Source organism: Schistocerca gregaria, chromosome 3, assembly GCF_023897955.1.
Source record: "Schistocerca gregaria isolate iqSchGreg1 chromosome 3, iqSchGreg1.2, whole genome shotgun sequence".
Classification (NCBI taxonomy): Eukaryota; Metazoa; Arthropoda; class Insecta; order Orthoptera; family Acrididae; genus Schistocerca; species Schistocerca gregaria.
The window spans coordinates 716,748,864-716,768,746 of NC_064922.1; the positions used below are offsets into that span (position 1 = coordinate 716,748,864).

Here is a 19,883-nt window from a genome sequence, read left to right on the forward strand (position 1 = left end):
GGATGTGTTCAAAAATGGTTCAAATGGCTCTGAGCACTATGGGACTTAACATCTATGGTCATCAGCCCGCTAGAACTTAGAACTACTTAAACCTAACTAACCTAAGGACATCACACAACACCCAGCCATCACGAGGCAGAGAAAATCCCTAACCCCGCCTGGAATCGAACCCGGGAACCCGGGCGTGGGAAGCGAGAACGCTACCGCACGACCACGAGATGCGGGCCCATGAATGTTTGTGTTGCCCTTAGGTTAGTTAGGTGTAAGTAGTTCTAAGTCTAGGGGACTCAGATCGTAAGTCCCATAGTGCTCAGAGCCATTTGAATTATATTTTTGACTTTATAATATATATATATATATATATATATATATATATATATATATATATATATATATATATATATATATATATATATTAAATACGTCGCTCATAACGGAACTGTCATTTTTTTAACTTTAGGAAGATTTTCTTGGGATCGAAGGCAGTAAACATGGATCCTGTTTTTAAGTCGCAGAAAAATACCATTTCAATAAGTATGGGAAGATGTACTTGGACTCACTGTCAAGAGGTATTTAAACTGGTTATTCTTGCACCATTAAGTGAGTCCATTAAGGAAGTCTGTGGTACATATCAGGGATAAATTCCACTAATAGTTCTGTACATAACGATGGACCAAGGACCAAGATGGACTTACATATACAAAAGGGAAACAAAGAAAACTCTCAAAACAGTATTATGTATAAGGGAATAAAATTATGTAATAAATTGCCCAGAGAAATGAAAGACATTACTCAAATACGTTCAAGAAGGCAGCTAATTAAGTCTTCATAACTTTACAACCAAGGATTACTTAGAGGACTCACAGTAGTGGGTAATAATGAACGGAGTTGAGTAAAACACGCTGTCGTATTTCAGTACATAATCACAGTTCACTACCTTTGAAAGAAAAATGTTCAAATGTATGTGAAATCTTATGGGACTCATCTGCTAAGGTCATCAGTCCCTAAGCTTACACGCTAAGTAAATTACCGTCTCATAACAGAGTCATGAGGCCATGAAATGTTCCATATTTCATGTACATCTTTATCTCCACGCTGAATGAAGTCTAGTGCGGTAGCAGTCTACTGTTTGCCGTTCCCGCCTTCGTGCTGGTATAGCTGCGCATAGTCCACTAGGCTTCGCATGTGTGCAGCGCTGCAAAGTGCCGGCCCGCCTCAGTGTACTTAGGGACAGCACAGGGCACTCTCCTCACTGTGGTTCTCACGCTATGCTCCGTCGATGGTGGCGCAGGCTCGTGTAAGTGATTTGGTGGTGTGTGGCGAGGAGCCATACTGTGACACAGTTTTCGTTAACAGTCCGATCTTTTATCTGCTTCAATTCATTTTCGGCTACGATGTATGATGGCACTCGTCTATCTCCTCATCTCTTATGTTATTGATAAAATATCAAACATTGGTGATAAATTGAGAAAGGTTTGACGTGAGATTGTACTGTACAACTTATGTCTGATTAAAGCACTGTATGTGGCCAACTCAATATTTCTAAGAAATTTGAAGGAATCGCTATGAAAACTGCCGGTCTATAGGGACATAATAATGGCATAGCACACGTGACATTTTTTTCCTTGTGTCATCGGGCTCACGTGTTTGACAATAGAGTCGTAAGTGATCGCTTAGAACATGTAAGTCAGAAAGTAAGACAATTTCGTTTAGGCTGTTTCGTGGCTACATTATTGCTTTGCATGGTCAGTGTTCAAATTATCTAACGAGAACAGTCTACATACTGGGCGCCGTCCAAGAGGGTACAGAACTTCTGTGCCTATCTAATCTAGTGTTTACAGTTGCCGCCATGCTTATGTGAATGGCAGATAGCTCGTTCATTTGTAATGCTTTTGTTAGGGAGAATGTGTTTGTTAGTAACTTAGTAATTATCGAGAGAAATTCTATGATCGATTTTTATTTAAGTCGTAAATGCAATATTATGTGCTCATTACGCGTTAGAAGTAATCAGATTAAGCTCACTTAAATGCAAACAAAAGTCTGGAATGACGAACTGAGACAAATTTATGATATTAAGAACACCAATGATCTTAAAAGAGAATAAGACAGTTTGACTAAAATTACTAGTCCGAGCCGCAGAAGATTTGTCAACGGTAGCTCGGGTGTGTAATTACCCCATTTGCTGATAAAGTTCAGACTAGTGACGAAACCAATGAATTTGAATGTAATGGGGCTACGGAATGGTTCTTAGCGTAGCTTGAGGTCTGGATTAGGCTGGAATAAAACAGCTTAGCCTATACTGGCAATAATGGCGTTAAGTATGGTTGTTTCCAAATCTTAAGAGTACTTTCAGAATCTGTAAATTTTGGAGGTGTAGATGGGAAAGAACCTAAGAGTACAGCTTTAAAATTACGGAGATTTCCGTTATGACTGTATTTGTTATCGTGTAGTTTCGTACAGTGTGTGTGTGTGTGTGTGTGTGTGTGTGTGTGTGTGTGTGTCAGGAACGTTTAGCGACCTATTTTCTCATTCACTGGGCCATCCTGTCCAATCGGGCAACACATGCTGCCAACTGTCGTTCCGTACTTCGTGTTCCCATTTAAATATGATTTCCAATGACGGCCATGACAGTATTTTAGATGTAATTGTTACCTACATTTCACTACTGTACATATGATTCTCATATGTGAATCTCTTCTTGACTGAATCAAAAAGTGTTCTTAAGGTTTGTCTGTAGTACAGCTCACTAAATTGCACTACGTGAAACAATTTCAGTACGAAGAATTTAAAAACAGATCCATGTTTTGGATTAGGGATGCCACGAAACTTGAACTGAATACCGCTGACTCCCTAAGTAACGAATTCAAACGCAGTTACATACGATACTGCAGTACCCGTCATTCAGAAACACGGTGCAAAGTTCCTTAGAAGACGCATGCATGTCCGGATTAGCCTTGCGTCGTATTTCTGAATAACTTAGGCACTGATTGACGACTCCATTGAGTGTTCTGTGCACCACGACCAGATAATGGAAATAATTGCAAGGAGAAGCAGCATTGGTCGCTGTTTCTCCGTCCAACTTAGGCACTGCATATCGCATTTAGTTGCCGACACCGGGAAATAGACTTCTGAGTAAAATATCTGCCCTGTACGGGAATATACGTAATGGATGTAAGAGTACAGGATGTAAACGCACGGTTGACGACGTACTTAAAGTTTGGGTGTATTTTTAAGTCTCACTAGCGTAGCCAAATGGTAAGGTGACCACTCAAGATAATCGGGAAATATCGATTCGAGTCCCAATCCTGCACAAACTTTCATTGTCATTCCAGTATACAGCTGGTGGTTGTACATATTCGCAACTGCGAATAAATTTATCGTATCAAACAAGGTTGTCTCGACCAAAGGTAGTTCAGTGATGAGTCACTGGACTTGTTCCGGAGGACAATTCAAATCTCTCTGTATCGCTTATGCCAATGCCGGAATAGGTCGTTCAAAAGCGCAAGGGATTCACTTCCCCACCTTGCTCCAATCTGTGATCGTGTTCCGATTAAGATCATGTCGACAGTAAGTTAAGCACGTATCTATTCTTATTCCTTTGATTCAAACTCCATCAATGTTTGCTTACAGTCAGTATAATTGATGGTACTTTTTAATGTACCACATCAGTTTCTTCCAACTTAAATTAAGAGTGGAGCACGTCAATATTTTTACGCCTTTGTGTGACCTTCTAGTCTTCTCATTTCTATTTGCATAACGGCTATGAGATAAATACGTAGGAACTCAGAATATTCGAAGTGTCCCTTTGTAAGTATCCTGTGAATATAGATACATAGGTTTCTTAGGTAATGGTTAAGATTTATGCCTTAAGTGTTAGTCTGGAGGGAAGGAAAATTTTAGAAAATACGATCCAAGGAAACACCCGAAAGACAAAACTGACGTTGTAATTCACAGGTTTCACATTCGGAAGAAAAACTGGAACATTGAACACTTATCGTGACTTCACAGTGCGGAGACTGCACCGATGGAACGTACACTATCGTCGGAAAAATGTAAATCCTGTCTTGGGCAGTGAGAGCACCTATCTCGGAAACAGTACGAATTAGCGTGGGACCTCCCACGTGCAATAGGGTTTTGCCTATGTGCGAAAGGGTATTCAAAAGTAAACGAGCATGTATTTAAAGATTTATTTTGCTTCCATATTTTATTTTGGAGCGTAGGTTGTGGTGCATTGATCCACAGCGTGGATCGAGGCCTATTATTGGCTGGGAGTCGGCAAAGGTAACGAATACGTGAAAATGTCATGAAGCGTCTCGCTTACTATTGTCGAAATAATTTGTTCAGTTACAAAACGTTGTGGTTACCGTTTACGTGAGTTTCACGTTGGTTTTGAACATTACCCTCGGCTTCATACAAAGTATTAAAAATATTTTTCATACCGTGTGTTTTTAAAATCTTGCGATTGAAACCCTGATATGCTCTAGTAATACTATACTGAGAATTTCGCGAACAATACTGGATGCAGTTCTGTCATTCTTTTCACTATCTAAGCTAGTCATCATAACCCGTTGTGACTGCTTAAGTGTACGTCTCGTATTTTTCGAACGGCGTTTAGAGCTTAATGCGGATATGGAAGTGTGGAGAAATTAAAGGATCTGTCGAATGGAACTTACAGTAATGAGCTCATAACATGGATTGAGAATAAATCGAGGTAACACAAAAGCAGTGAGTAGTGGAAATGGGATGAGCGATAAACATCAAAATAGGCGATAACAGAGCAGATGAATTACACTATCCCTGCTACCTTGGAAGCAAGGAAGAGGACCTAGACTCGCGTTTGCAAAGACAGCGTTCCTCCAGATTAGTGTCAAACACAGATCTTAATTTGACCAAGAATTTTGAAAGTGGTAGTGAATAGTGGGTTGTGGAGAAACAGAAAAGGGAATCTAAGCATTTGAGACTAGTTACTACGAAACGATGTACAAGTTGGATGTAATTAGCAAGTCAATGAGTCTTCCGGCATTGGAAAAAAAGCAAGGCAAACACAGGATGGTAAGACATGGATTGTGATGTCAGGTAGTAATATCTATGGCACCATGGCCGTAGAGGGTAAAAACTGTAGGGGAATGCAAACGTGTGATTACATCAAATACTCGAGGACGTAGAGTAGGCTGCATCAAACCAGTAAAAACTAACAATTCTTCAAAAACGCCTTAGTTGTTGTAAGGAGTGTAACTGTCAGACACCTCTTGGCCACAGTTCGGTGTTGCACAGATATTCTACTGCTCTACAAATTTAAAACTTGTTCTTAAATTTGATAGTGTGCGACAGTGAACCCTCTGTGCAACGTTGCTGGTGTGATGCTGATCTGTACTCTTGTAACGTCATCAAATCGGCGTTAGAGGACCCTGTAGGTCATGCGCCGACCTTACAATGCTCCATAGATAGCGATCTTGTGCACTCTGGATGCAGTCGTAACGGACTCCTACCTGGCAAAGGTATTTCTGTACGTTATCTTCCCATCGCTTTCTGGTTCTACAGATAGCGCGGGTACCTTGAGGTCTTCCCATAAAAACGGCTTTTACCCGAGAGGTGTCTGGTCTCCTAGCAATATGGCCTGCCAAGCTTATCCTCCGCGTTTTGTTTTTGAGCGATGTTCGGTTGCCTCATCAGCTTACCAAAGTCTTGGTTTTTTTCTACGTGTCCACGAGCTCCCTTCCTGGACAGGCCCAAAGATCCTTCTATAATTTTTCTTTCTAAAACGTTTTCTTCAACTCTTGTTCTTAGGGTTTCTGTCCCATACAATAATACTTGCACTATCACGTTATTGATGCTTTAAGTCTGGTCTTAATTGACATATTCTAGGATGACATTATCTGCTTTAGACTGAAATAAGTATTCTACTAAGGTCTAGCTTAACCTAATGCGACAATATGAAAGTTGGCGAAGCCAGTGAATGTGAAATAAGGGTTATAGGAAGACTGATTGGAAGCGCTGCTCGAGGTCTATAACTACTCCATCTTTAACGCCCTTTTCGTTATAAGTAAATTCCATAAATGCGTTAGGGAAACGTGACTAAAAGCACATTTTGAGTATCGTGCGTGAAGTACGAAAAACGCAATTTGTGTGTGTGGTTGGGAGAGGAGTTGAAAGCTGCTTAACACTTAAGGTCCCTACACGTGCGTAAGCTTATCGGCCGATCGACCGATTTCGTGGCTCCCTACACACGACCCGACCGAATACTCTCAGTATTACAGCGCCGGTCTGTTGTCATTTTTCTTAGGTTCATAGAATTTGTCGTACGGTATCACGCTTTGTTTGACGGAGGTAAAAGCAGAAGTTTGCATTGGCTGTTTTAGTCGTAACAACTTGAGAAAGGCGGAGAAAAAGATGGGCAATGAAATCGATAATGTAAGGAAAGAAATTCACCCGCTCTGTTACTTATGCAGCTGGCAGCCCTGATTATTGTAGCTACCTATAAATGTACGAGTAATACATATCGGAGCGGCTGAACAATATCAGACCACTCCTAACAAACAAGATTAGTCTCGAAAGGCAGCAGGCTGCGAGGAGAGGCTAGCTGCATAAAGATTGCTAACCACTAGGAGAAGTTAAGAGGGCCTGAGACTCTGCTGTTGTAGCCCCACAATTATGATGTAAAACGATTCCTGAAAGCGGCAACTCATTGGTAGTTTACTCAGGAAATCCGTCATGGTACAGTAAATTAAATAGAATGAGACGTTCATGTAAAGGTGACAAAGTTATTAATCTATGTCCAGCACAAAAGATGAACTAAGTGTTAAAAACTTACTTGTAATTCAAAGAGGAATGACTGCACGTGGTGATGGTGCATATAGTCAATAAAACATACACACGATGAAGCAATTGCAACCGTCAGAACTGTGAAGAGGTCCTAACCTTTCGATCTTCGTAGCGAGGGCTTCGATAAAGACTAAAGTATATTTAACACTTATAACAATGCACAAAGTATATTTAATACATTTACGTGTATTGAATGTAGATGTTTCTGATTTTAGATAGCATTCTCTGTAACTCTTGAACGAAAGTCTAAAAACAAAAACATGAAAGATCAACACTTTCCCTGTGTGCCACACGAAATCATTAGGGATCCGTTAAAAAATGAAAAGTTTCATTTCTTTAATCTATGTCGCTATGCCCCTCGCATTACGGGTCCCACAGAAGTTTGCAGTCTTTACTCTGAAACAGTCATTAAAAGTTCGACCATTCCGCATCCTATGATGTATAGAATAACAGCCGTTACTCCCGCGCGCAGTGACCAAGGACGAACTTTTGTCGGGCGGTTGGCACGATTGTGCCAATCTGGCCCAGTTTGTTGGATGCAACTGAAAAGGAGCGAGGGAGCAGGGCGGCGCCGGCTGCTGCTGGCGATAACTTGGTGTGGTCGTTCTACTCACCGCATATCCGAACAAGGAAAGTTCGTCGGTCGATTGGTCAAAACGCCTACACACTTCGCATTTGTCGGTCGGTCGCTTGGTGCATGCTAGATTTTCAGGACGTTACTATTTACAATACCCTTCTTCGTAACATCTCGATGTATACCATTAGTTGTTTGATAGAGATCGTACTTGAGTGGTATCAAATTGTGAGCTGCAAAAGTAGTCCAGTACACTAGGAAAGACTCGGCACGCCACGCCACTGGCTTCATCTTCAACAGACCGTAAGTCAGGGTTCCATATCCTACCTCTGCATACTAGTACTATCACATACCAGTATGTAATGAATGACTATGGCCCAATAACCCTGTAGTCAATCTATACAGCGCATTCATGTTTCGTGAAGTGTAAGACTTTGAATTCATCTGGTTGACATAATGAATGTCACTCATATTCTATCGAGATCTGAGTGTATGATGCCGTTATTTTTACTAAATAGAACTTCGAAATATATCTGAAGTCTGGTACTTAAACTGTCATTGGCTTATTTAGTACTGTATAACATGGATAGCAAAGTTTCTATTTCGTTCTCCTACAGAACACTAGATATTAATTCGGTGTGTCCAAATTAATCTCCAGTCTGGATAACGTGATGCATTCCTTATTACAACGATCCACCAGTCGGTTCTTTAAGAGTGCCTGTTAAATAAACGAAAATATTCTTTGTTTTAGGAAACTTTTTTTGTACGGTGTAGGTTTTCAGTATGTAGGCGTTACGGCGAGAAATTTTCGATCCCGTCGCAACCTCTTTAAATATCCCATTGGAGCGTATTTTCCTCAGATGTCGATCTTGTACTTAATAAAGAGGTTTCCATATGTATAGAAACACTGAATTAACTTAGCTTCCTCTATCCAAGACACTGAGGATATCGTTCGTGAAAGTGAGAGTGGAATTATGCCAGATAGTGGTTTCCAGAAATCATGCTGATTTCATTGTAAAAACTTTCTTCCAGATGGTCACAGAAGTGAACTTTGTATCGTGGAGTCCTGCTAGAAATAGATAAATTATGGGACGGTAATTTTGTAGATCAGTTACATTTACTGTTTTTGCCAATCACGGAGAGCGGATGAAGAGATCAGCGCTAAATAGTGGTAAGTACTAGAGCTAAGAAACGGGACCATTGCGAATAGAGGCTGATACTAAATTCCCCGGGTCTCGATCTCTTGACCTTAGGCGCTATCAGCACCCATTAAATCCCGCTAGTATGTGGTGGTTATAATTAAACTGCTGCTGCACACAGGGGTTCAGTGCGTGCCGTAATTATCCTATGAAAGCGAAGGTTGGTAGCTCTTCTGATACGTCAATGCGGAAACGATTTACGCTGGAAAAAATTTGTTCGTTTTGGCCAGCAGGTGCAAATCTGGCGCTGTGAATACAAGAAAGACGTATGGAGATGTTTCCGTATGTAATGAATTGAGAATGGGACTTGGGCAGAAGAGGAGAAACAACTGATAGGGGCATAGTGTTGATTTTATCATTAACACCCCTTAAACAGTTCGTTCAATAAGATCTTCGGAGAAGTTAACGACATGGTGTAAAGCTAGGTTGGCACCTGGTGGGGAAATGGAAACTTTTTTCAGCATAAAACGCTTCCGCATTAACCCATTAGCATATCTCCCAAGTTTTGCTACCACACGATAATGGCAGCACTCACTGGACCTCAGCGAACAGCTGCACTTTTAACTATAACCACCCAGTACTAATCACTGTAACTTAGCAAGGCTATTGACAAATGGAAGTTTTACTGTGCTTTTATTAGCGAAAAATTGAAAATTTCAGTTTTAGTTTTGATGTTTTCCAATTCAGTTCCTGTCTCGTCTTCAGGCGCTGCGACACTAATTTTTATGACAATATTAGCACTAGTTTCTGGCCCAAATTTGTTGAGATTTTCAGACAGGCGCAGTAATACTTCATAACAGTAGTTAGTGATGGATACGTACGTTACCCTTCAGGTAACAGACAGCAGGTTTGATTGGTTTGCTGTAGGCGCTGTTTCCTAAGACGGTTCTCATTTTACCTACATAGCAAGGAGTTAACTGTTACAGTTCTGTTGCTCATTCATTTTTGTAGAACTTCCTAGGTTCTTCGGCTGAACGGGAGCCACTGTTGTTCCACTGTCAGCAGGCTGAGTGAAAAGATTGTAGCTACAATCCGAGAATGCGTTAGGCGTCTCCTTAATATTACTGAACGTGCAGATCCCCATTGTTGTGACAGTAGCACCTTCATAATAGATCCCGGTTAATGTGCACACCATAAAGAAGCTGCAAACAATAGCGATCTTCATAACTTGATATATGGCAACTGTCGGAGCTGTATTTACTTATTTGCGCTTATAATTCTAAGCGCCCTAAGTGGTCTGGGATGACAATTGCGCGTTGCAGAACTCACTTCCCGAAAATACTGCACTGTTGTCGGAGTTGATATTAATACAAGAAGATTCTGGAGATTTGCCATTGAAGCCTGTCTCGATGAAATGTTCGGTTGCTTACTGAAAATATCTATTAAACAGATTCTGCCGACGTAGAGGTTCTAATGCAGTGTCGGGGCTCACGTATCTAGTTTACGGGTAAAGTGACACTGAATCTTTGTTGCTGGGCACTGGAAAAGGATTCTTCATGAATGAGAACTCGTGGTTCTAAACCATACCGCCAGTTTTGCCATATATAGCGTTTGATCTTGTGTAACTGCGAAATTACGAAATGTTATAGTAACCGGCAGCGTTCACTGAAAACATTTCGATGCGTATACATGAAAAGTTATCTCGCAGTACTTGTGGACATGAGTTGTAAATACTGGTGTTCAGATGCTTTCAGCATTAGCTGAACTGTTAGAAATTGCAACATTCCAGGAACTAAGGGTTATATAAAGTGCGGTGACGTCACTCCGTCTTTGGCAGAGAGATGATGATATCCGGCATACGGATTGACAAAAATTCTAGATGAAATGAGAGCAGCTGGTCGTACGAGGTGCATTAAAGTTCTAAGGCCTCAGAGTTTTTTTCTAATTAACTACTCTCCCGAAATCGATGAAACGGGCGTTACTTCTCGACGTAATCGCCCTGCAGACGTACACATTTTTCACAACGCTGACGCCATGATTCCATGGCAGCGGCGAAGGCTTCTTTAGGAGTCTGTTTTGACCACTGGAAAATCGCTGAGGCAATAGCAGCACGTCTGGTGAATGTACGGCCACGGAGAGTGTCTTTCATTGTTGGAAAAAGCCAAAAGTCACTAGGAGCCAGGTCAGGTGAGTAGGGAGCATGAGGAATCACTTCAAAGTTCTCACGAAGAAACAGTTGCGTAACGTTAGTTCTATGTGCAGGTGCGTTGTCTTGGTGAAACAGCACACGCGCAGCTTTACCCGGACGTTTTTGTTGCAGTGCAGGAAGGAATTTGTTCTTCAAAATATTTTAGTAGGATGCACCTGTTACCGTAGTGCCCTTTGAAACGCAATGGGTAAGGATTACGCCCTCGCTGTCCCAGAACATGGGACACCATCATTTTTGTAGCACTTTCGGTTACCCGAAATTTTTTGGTGGCGGTGAATGTGTGCTTCCATTGAGCTGACTGGCGCTTTGTTTCTGGATTGAAAAATGGCATCAACGTCTCATCCATTGTCACAACCGACGAAAAGAAAGTCCTATTCACGCTGTCGTTGCGCGTCAACATTGCTTGGCAACATGCCACACGGGCAGCCATGTGATCGTCCGTCAGCATTCGTGGCACTCACCTGGTTGACACTTTTCGCATTTCCAGGTCGTCATGCAGGATTGTGTGCACCGAACCCATAGAAATGCCAACTGTGGAGGCGATCTGTTCAACAGTCATTCGGTGATCCCCCAAAACAATTTTCTCCACTTTCTCGATCACGTCGTCAGACCGGCTTGTGCGAGCCCCAGGTCGTTTCGGTTTGTTGTCACACGATGTTCTGCCTTCATAAATTGTCGCACCCACGAACGCACTTTCGACACATCCATAACTCCATCACCACATGTCTCCTTCAACTGTCGATGAGTTTAAATTGGTTTCACACCACGCAAATTCAGAAAACGAATGATTGCACGCTGTTCAAGTAAGGAAAACGTCGCCATTTTAAGTATTTAAAACAGTTCTCATTCTCGTCGCTGGCGGCAAAATTCCATCTGCCGTGCGGTGCTGCCATCTCTTGGACGTATTGACAATGAACGCTGCCTCATTTAAAACAATGCGCATGTTTCTCTCTTTCCAGTCTGGAGAAAAAAAAATCGGAGGCCTTGGAACTTCAATGCACCTCGTATGTAGCCATGAAGAGAGCAGCAGCCAGAGGACGTGTTTCGAAGCAGTGAATGGAATCAGAGCTGTTGAAATCTGTCACAAATGCGGCAAAGTAGTACGAAATTTTGAGGGGAATAGTGTCGACAATCAAAAGTTATCAAGGTGGTAACAGTACAAATAAACATTCGTTTGAAGCAGTTGATATACATCTGAAATACGTAAGCGCCTATAAATAGATATCAGGAAAATGACAAGAACCGTTCGCTAATTATAGCACGTCTCGTCATAAAATGACTTTGTATAGAAGCAGCTAACAAATTACGTTTTAACTCTACATAGGTATGACAATTCGTGTGTCACCAGAACCTTCGTGCTATTGGAGTAATCCAAATGTCATCCTATGAAGGTGACAATTTGAAGAAACCATTAGTGAGCGGTGTATCGAATGACTAAGATCTCGGTGTTGCGAATATAGAGAACCATCAACTCTATAAGGGAATGACAGTCAAATTTGTACCGGACAGGGACTCGAACCCGTATTTCCCGCTACACACAAGCGGCCTCCGTAATCGCGTTCGCGTCTGGCCGCGAGTCGTACACGGACAGCAATATTTCAAATATCTTTTCCGTGTCTCAACTTGTACTCGTACACCTATTGCGTGATTTCCGTGGAAGGGAGGACATTTCAGCTAAAGTCGTTGCCTGAAATCGGTTGATAAATGATACTGCACTGCCGGTAATGATCAGAACCACCTCAACAAACATCGGAAGAACGACGCAGTATTTCTTCGGACACGCTGGCATTACCGTATAGCTGACGGTTGCCTGCATTCGCATCTGCGAATAAATTTCATAAAGGCTATCGTCGTCAGGGGAGCTTTGTGTAGCCATTCTTAACACAGGCAGTGCAACACCAAGAATTTCAAACCTTGAATTATGTCACCTCTTTCTTCGTGTCTCCTTGTTTCATTAACTGTCCTCCGAAAGTGACGTATTGTCAACTACAAATTACAGGAAGAACCTGGCTCTTTGCCCGAGATTAGCTGGGAGTCTACTTAGATATTTCATCTGCTTGCAAAGCGTGCTTTCAAATAGTGATTCAGTTGCTGTGTGTCTAGTACGTCCAGAGGAAGCTTATTAAAACGTAAAGATTTAAGGAAGCTGCGCCTGCAACTGTAGGTGCGAATAGTCACGGAAAGACACTGCTCCAACAGCAAATACGAAAACTTGCTTCGTGCATTTCAGGCAGACTTATTTTCAAAAAATGCAGAGTCAAATTCGAGAAAGCGTAAAGCAGCTTTCTGATTTTTCCTCTTGCCTTACGGGTGGTGGTGGTGCAGCAGCAGCAGCCGCCGTAGCGGCATATGCTGAGGCTTACCAGTTATAGTAAATTGTCTGAGTACAAACGCCCATCGAACGGATAAACCAACTTTGCGTCATAGCACCAGAGCTACCGCCAACATCACAATTTGATTCAGTACGTTAGGAGAATTTCGCACTTAGATACAGAGCTGTGCACTTAAATAACATAACATTTATGCTTACTGGACTATCTTCATACGCCCTGGAATATCATCAGCATACTGAACTACTGACACTCCCCCCTTAGGTCAGTGTGATACGGAAACTTGACTGTACTAATAAAATATTCATCAACCAATTCGTTGCCTACTCGATCCACTCACGGTATTTTCAGCTAACTTAGTAACTGTAGTGGTGATACGTTCCTATGGGACCAAACTAGTGAGATCATCGGTCCCTAGGCTTACATACTACTTAATCTAACTTAAAGTAACTCACGGAAAGAACGGCGCGCGCGCGCGCCGTTCCCCTGCGTGGCTTTACTAACTGTAGAGATCAGTAATTTCTGTTCTGTCTGTAACGCACATTTACATAAGTGGTTTATATTCAGATATTATGTTCCCGCTGTCGACTAGTTGACGAACTGTTTGCGACGCATTTACCTTCCGTGTGCACCACGTGATATCTTCTTGTGTCTTCAAATTTCGTTCGTTACTTCTTCCATTGTGAGCAGTCTTTCCTGTAGTTTCTAACTTTGCCTTTCCAGCTAACATCCCAAAATTTCCTCGTTTCATGCTTTCGTACTACGTCATAGATTTTCCAACGACTATAGGAATATCCTTATTCCTATAATACGTCCTTTAGTTCCGAATAATCTGGTGATGGGAATTTCAGTGTTTCGGTCCCAGGTTGAATGTTTAAATGGCCAACTCGTTTTTTCTGCTTGTAAGACTCCCCCCACCGGTCTCATTTTCTGTTTGAAGTTGTGGAAATCGCCATCCTCTTCATTGTGAAATGGAAAATTATCCATCTATTTTAAAGCTGCAGCCTGAGCACTAAACTACAGGTCGCGAGTTTGTTCGTGAGAACATCGTAAATACCAGTATTCTTCAAACATTTGAATGTTGTTGGTGCGAGCACGTGACGAGAAGACAACTACATAATCGGGGCATTGACGGTCTTCAAAGTTTTTATTTCTTCTCCATGGTTTTTAATATCTGCTCCGAAATTTTGTTTCCTTCACTGCTTGATCAATATACAGATTGAATAACTTCGGGGATAGGCTACAACCCTGTCTCACTCCCTTCCCAACCACTGCTTCCCTTTCATGCCCCTCGATTCTTATAACTGCCATCTGGTTTCTGTACGAATTGTAAATAGCCTTTCGCTCCCTGTATTTTACCCCTGCCACCTTCAGAATTTGAAAGAGTATTCCGGTCTACATTGTCAAAAGCGTTCTCTAAGTCTACAAATGCTAGAAACGTAGGTTTGCCCTTCATTATTCTAGCTTCTAAGATGAGTCGTAAGGTCAGTATTGGGTCACGTGTTCCAACATTTCTACGGAATCCAAACTGACCTTCCCCGAGGTCTGCTTCTACTAGTTTTTCCATTCGTCTGTAAAGATTTCGCGTTAGTATTTCACAGCTGTGACTTGTTAAACTGATAGTTCGGTAATTTTCACATGTCAATACCTGCTTTCTATGGGATTGGAATTATTATATTCTTCTTGAAGTCTGATGGTATTTAGCCTGTCTCATACATCGTGCTCGACAGTTTTGTCAGGACTGGCTCTCCCAAGGCCGTCACTAGTTCAAATTGAATGTAGTCTACTCCGGGGGCCTTGTTCCGACTCAGGCCTTTCAGTGGTCTCTCAAACTCTTCACGCAGTGTCGTATCTCCCATTTCATCTTCATCTTCATCTACATCCTCTTCCATTTCCATAATATTGTCCTCAAGTACATCGCCCTAATATAGACCTATATACTCGTTCCACCTTTCTGCTTTCCCTTCTTTGCTTAGAACTGGGTTTGTATCTGAGCTCTTGATGTTCATGCAAGTGGTTCTCTTATCTCCAATAGGCTCTTTAATTTTCCTGTAGTCAGTATCTATCTTACCCTAGTGAGATAAGCCTGTACATCATTACATTTGTACTCTAGCCATCCCTGCTTAGCCCTTTTGTACTTCCTGTCGATCTCATTTTTGATACGTTTGTATTCCATTTTGCCTGATTCATTTACTGAATTTTTATATTTTCTACTTTCATCAATGAAATTCAATATAACTTGTTACCCAAGGATGTCTACTAGCCCTCGTCTTTTTACCTACTTGATCCTCTGCTGCCTTCACTACTTCATCCCTCAAAGCTACCCATTCTTCTTCTACTGTGTTTCTTTCCCCCATTCCTGTCAATTGTTCCCTTAAGCTCTTACTGAAACTCTGTACAACCTCTGGTTCTTTCAGTTTATTCAGGTCTCATTTCCTTAATTTCCCACCCTTCTGCAGTTTCTTCAGTTTTAATCTACAGGTCATAACCAATAGACTGTGGTCAGTCCACATCTGCCCCTGTAAAACTTAAAACCTGGTTCGTAAATCTGTCTTACCATTAGATAATACATCCGACTCAGGCCTTTCAGTGGTCTCTCAAACTCTTCACGCAGTGTCGTATCTCCCATTTCATCTTCATCTACATCCTCTTCCATTTCCATAATATTGTCCTCAAGTACATCGCCCTAATATAGACCTATATACTCGTTCCACCTTTCTGCTTTCCCTTCTTTGCTTAGAACTGGGTTTGTATCTGAGCTCTTGATGTTCATGCAAGTGGTTCTCTTATCTCCAATAGGCTCTTTAATTTTCCTGTAGTCAGTATCTATCTTACCCTAGTGAGATAAGCCTGTACATCATTACATTTGCACTCTAGCCATCCCTGCTTAGCCCTTTTGTACTTCCTGTCGATCTCATTTTTGATACGTTTGTATTCCATTTTGCCTGATTCATTTACTGAATTTTTATATTTTCTACTTTCATCAATGAAATTCAATATAACTTGTTACCCAAGGATGTCTACTAGCCCTCGTCTTTTTACCTACTTGATCCTCTGCTGCCTTCACTACTTCATCCCTCAAAGCTACCCATTCTTCTTCTACTGTGTTTCTTTCCCCCATTCCTGTCAATTGTTCCCTTATGCTCTTACTGAAACTCTGTACAACCTCTGGTTCTTTCAGTTTATTCAGGTCTCATTTCCTTAATTTCCCACCCTTCTGCAGTTTCTTCAGTTTTAATCTACAGGTCATAACCAATAGACTGTGGTCAGTCCACATCTGCCCCTGTAAAACTTAAAACCTGGTTCGTAAATCTGTCTTACCATTAGATAATACATCTGAAACCTGTCAGTAACACAAGATAACCCTTAGCAATGATGAAATGCTGGTACATTTATAACTGATGTAACCGCCAGAATGCTGAATGCAAGCAGGCAAACTTGCACGCATTGCGTTGTTCAGGTGCCGTTTGTGGGAGTTCCATAGCTATTGCACTTGGTCAGTCAATAAAGGGATGGTTAATTCTGTTAGAGGATAATCCTGGAGTTCTCGTGCGATGATGTCTCACGTGTGCTACATTAGGGACTGATCTGTTGAATGAGCAGGGCAAGACAGCATGTAAACACCATGCAGAGCCTGTTGGGCTGCAACACTGGTGTGTGAGAGAACGTTGTCGTGCTGGAAAACATAAACATATCCAATCACCTGACAGAGGTCCAATTATGCAGTGGAGGTGCGTGAAATAGCCACTAGAGCGCTCCTGCTGCCATCCCAGACCGTGACACGAGGTTTAGGTCCAGTGCGTCTGGCATGCAGTCAGGTTACGTTCAGGACCTCAACTGGTCATCATCTAACCAGCACAGGGTAGTCTGTAGCACTGAGGCAGAGCCAGCTTTGATCAGAAAACACAGCAGACGTCTACGTTGCCCTCCAAAGTGCTGTCGCTTGACACCCGCGACGTCGCAAATGGCGTTGTTTGAGGTGTGGCATGCACGTTTCGGGGCGTCTGACTCACAGCTGTCCTTGAAGTAACCGATTTGTAACCGTTCATACTCAAACTGCTACCCAAATTGCCACTGTAGACACAGTACGATGCTCTAGAGCCATACGGCGAACGCGATGTTCTTACGTGTCGGTAATGCTACGTGGTCGTTCGTAGCCAGGCCTTCTTGCGACCGTACATTCTCGTGACCACCGCTGCCGGCAAACGTTCACAGTGACTACATTCTTGCCAAGTATTTCTGCAGTATCGCAGGAGGAACATCCACCGTCTCATTATTTTGTTAAAAGACGTCAATATATTTCAATGAAGTATTAGTGGCATCTGTCACCTTAAGGCGTTATTGACTAACGTAAAGTCATCACGTCCAATCTCAGAGGTAACTAAAGCTCAAGAGCTTTACAACGTGTATTTGAAACAAACCTGATTTGCGTCCACATAGCGGCGAGACTAGCGCCAGGCTTATGAGATAGGCGAGAAATTTAAATACACATGTTCCATATGTAGCTACTAGCCTATCAACTACAACTTTTGGCATACCACCTCATCAACTTACGTCAGTCAGTCTATAAATCAGCATCGTTCAGTCTCCCTGATTAAGGACTGTCTTCAAGCTTCCAATAAATTGTCGGTGTCGGACAAGAATTAATTCTTACTTTCCAATGAAACACGACTGATTAGTTTTGTAACGTCGAAATACCACTTTAAACTGTAACTCCTGAAATGTTGGTTGATATCTGGTACAAGAAGAGCTGCTCTTTCTAAACCCGATGTTCACTTTGTCAAATGCGTCTACCATCTGTAACTATTAAGAAGTCACGTTTTATTAAACGATGAAAAGTTCTGGATGTGTTGCCCATGAGTACTTTATAAGTACAACAAAGATCAAATTTTTCCCTCAGGCAATACAAGGAATTTATTTTTTTACAATGTTAAAGTTCAGCATTTCTAAAGAAGTTAACACTTTCAGTAATTTCAGTATCTCAAAATCTAATTTCAGGCACTCCAAAATTGGTAAGGGCTTTTGATACATTTAAATGCTTTCCAAAACAACTTGACGAATGATAACTTTCACAGTAATTTTCATTTATCAGCACAAGATGAAAGCAGATCTAACCTTACAGTAATAAACGTTATCTTGCAGCAAGTTCAACTACAACTTCAGTATACCAGTAGTTTAGTGGTCGAATTACTACGCTAATCAAGAGACATAGTTAACACACATGTATTTAATTCTTCTTATTTACGTAACATTGTTAACATACAATGATCATACAAGGTCGGGACTGTCGTATTTCCATACAGTACATTCATTCCAAAAATCAATTTTCCTAACAAATACTGATGACTTTGCTTCTCGCAGTCGCCGACTACAAGCGCTCTGGCGACTGGTGATCTGCACCGCCGACTTGGTGGGTCGGTGGAACACCAATGGATGCCATGCCACGATCCCCTATTCACAACATGCAACAGACAGAAAAACATTTCAGCGCTTCCACAGACTCAGGCAATGTCCCGACTGAGCGACTCTTTCACTAGCTCAACATCGCTCAGCCCAAACCGCTAAGGCTTCTTATACGCTAGGCGTCATTTAAGTATGGATTTTTCGACATTTCAGCCCCAAGAAGGTGAAATGGGGATGACTAATTTGATAAAAATTAGGGAGGCAGTTTCGGAGCTAGAAACATAAAAATTGGGATTTGGTTCCTCGATCAGAAATAAAGAAATCGACGTTTAAAACGTTTTAGAAAATAAACCCCTGGAGGGGGCGGTGCAAAAGGGAATAAAACTGTTTCACTTCTGAGCATTTTTGAAGCTAAATCGATGAAAATTTATATTTGACATTTCCGTTAGGAATAAAAAGAATACGTACTTCACTCTTCTCCACCTAAGGGGCGAAAAAGGATGGAAATTCTTAAGACAACATGTATGCTAAAAAAGTTCGAAGCTGTGAAAGGTGGTATTTCACTTCTCAGTTGTAAAGAAATGTGTGTTAGAGGATGAAAGTTTCTATGGAAATATCACCACAAGAACACACAAGGCACGATCAACAAATATATTGGACTGAAGCTACGAGAACCGCACTTTGGTCAGAAGCGCATTCGGAAAAGACGGTGCTTTCATGGCATTAATTAGCGTAAAAAGTTGGCTTGTTGCAATTTGTGAACAAAATAAAAATGTTACTAAAGAAAGAAGAAAATCACTGCAGTCCGACCGTTCAGTCCACGCGACCGAAGCATCATGCGCTAAGCTGGTTACATTTATAATAAGAAATTTGCATAAACAAATCATACACTGTTGTGGCCTACCTGATGCTCTAGCGGAAAATGAGGGTATTGCTCACTAAAATCTGTAGCACCACACAGGGCGTCTGTGAACGGGCATCTCGAGAAAGGCGAAGCTAGTCTGTTGTTGGCGTGCAACAGTCGTGTGCGAAATGTAATTCAAGAATAGAGAAACTACTAGGCGACAAGATTTTAGCCGTTAGCGTTTAATCACAGAAAGTGGAGATTGAAGGATTGGCCACCTTGTAAAGTAAGATGGACGGCTATCTGCGCCAGATCTGACGACAGACTGGAATGTTAATTTTTTGAATCACACATTTCAGTGCACGTTATCAACCATGGTCTCCGCTGCAGATGACCCTCATGCGTTCGCACCTTGTTACATTATGGCATCGGAAATTTAGACTACATTGCCACGGGATAATAGAGATTCGATCGCAGATCAATGGAAACGCTTGGTCGGATGAATCGCGCAAACTGTTACACCAGGTCGATGATGTGTCCGGATACTCCATCACTTACGTGA

The 19,883-nt window shown here is 41.7% G+C and overlaps 1 protein-coding gene across 1 annotated transcript in view; it reads left to right on the top strand.

Annotated features, from left to right (window-relative positions):
• Positions 1-999: 999 nt before the first annotated feature.
• Positions 1,000-19,883, top strand: part of LOC126354356 (receptor-interacting serine/threonine-protein kinase 4-like) — a 65,672-nt gene continuing 46,788 nt past the window's right edge. The window contains exon 1 of the mRNA XM_050003931.1: positions 1,000-1,297. Within this exon, the coding sequence (XP_049859888.1) occupies positions 1,269-1,297 (29 nt within the window). The 5' untranslated portion in view covers positions 1,000-1,268. The remainder of the gene's footprint in view (positions 1,298-19,883) is intronic.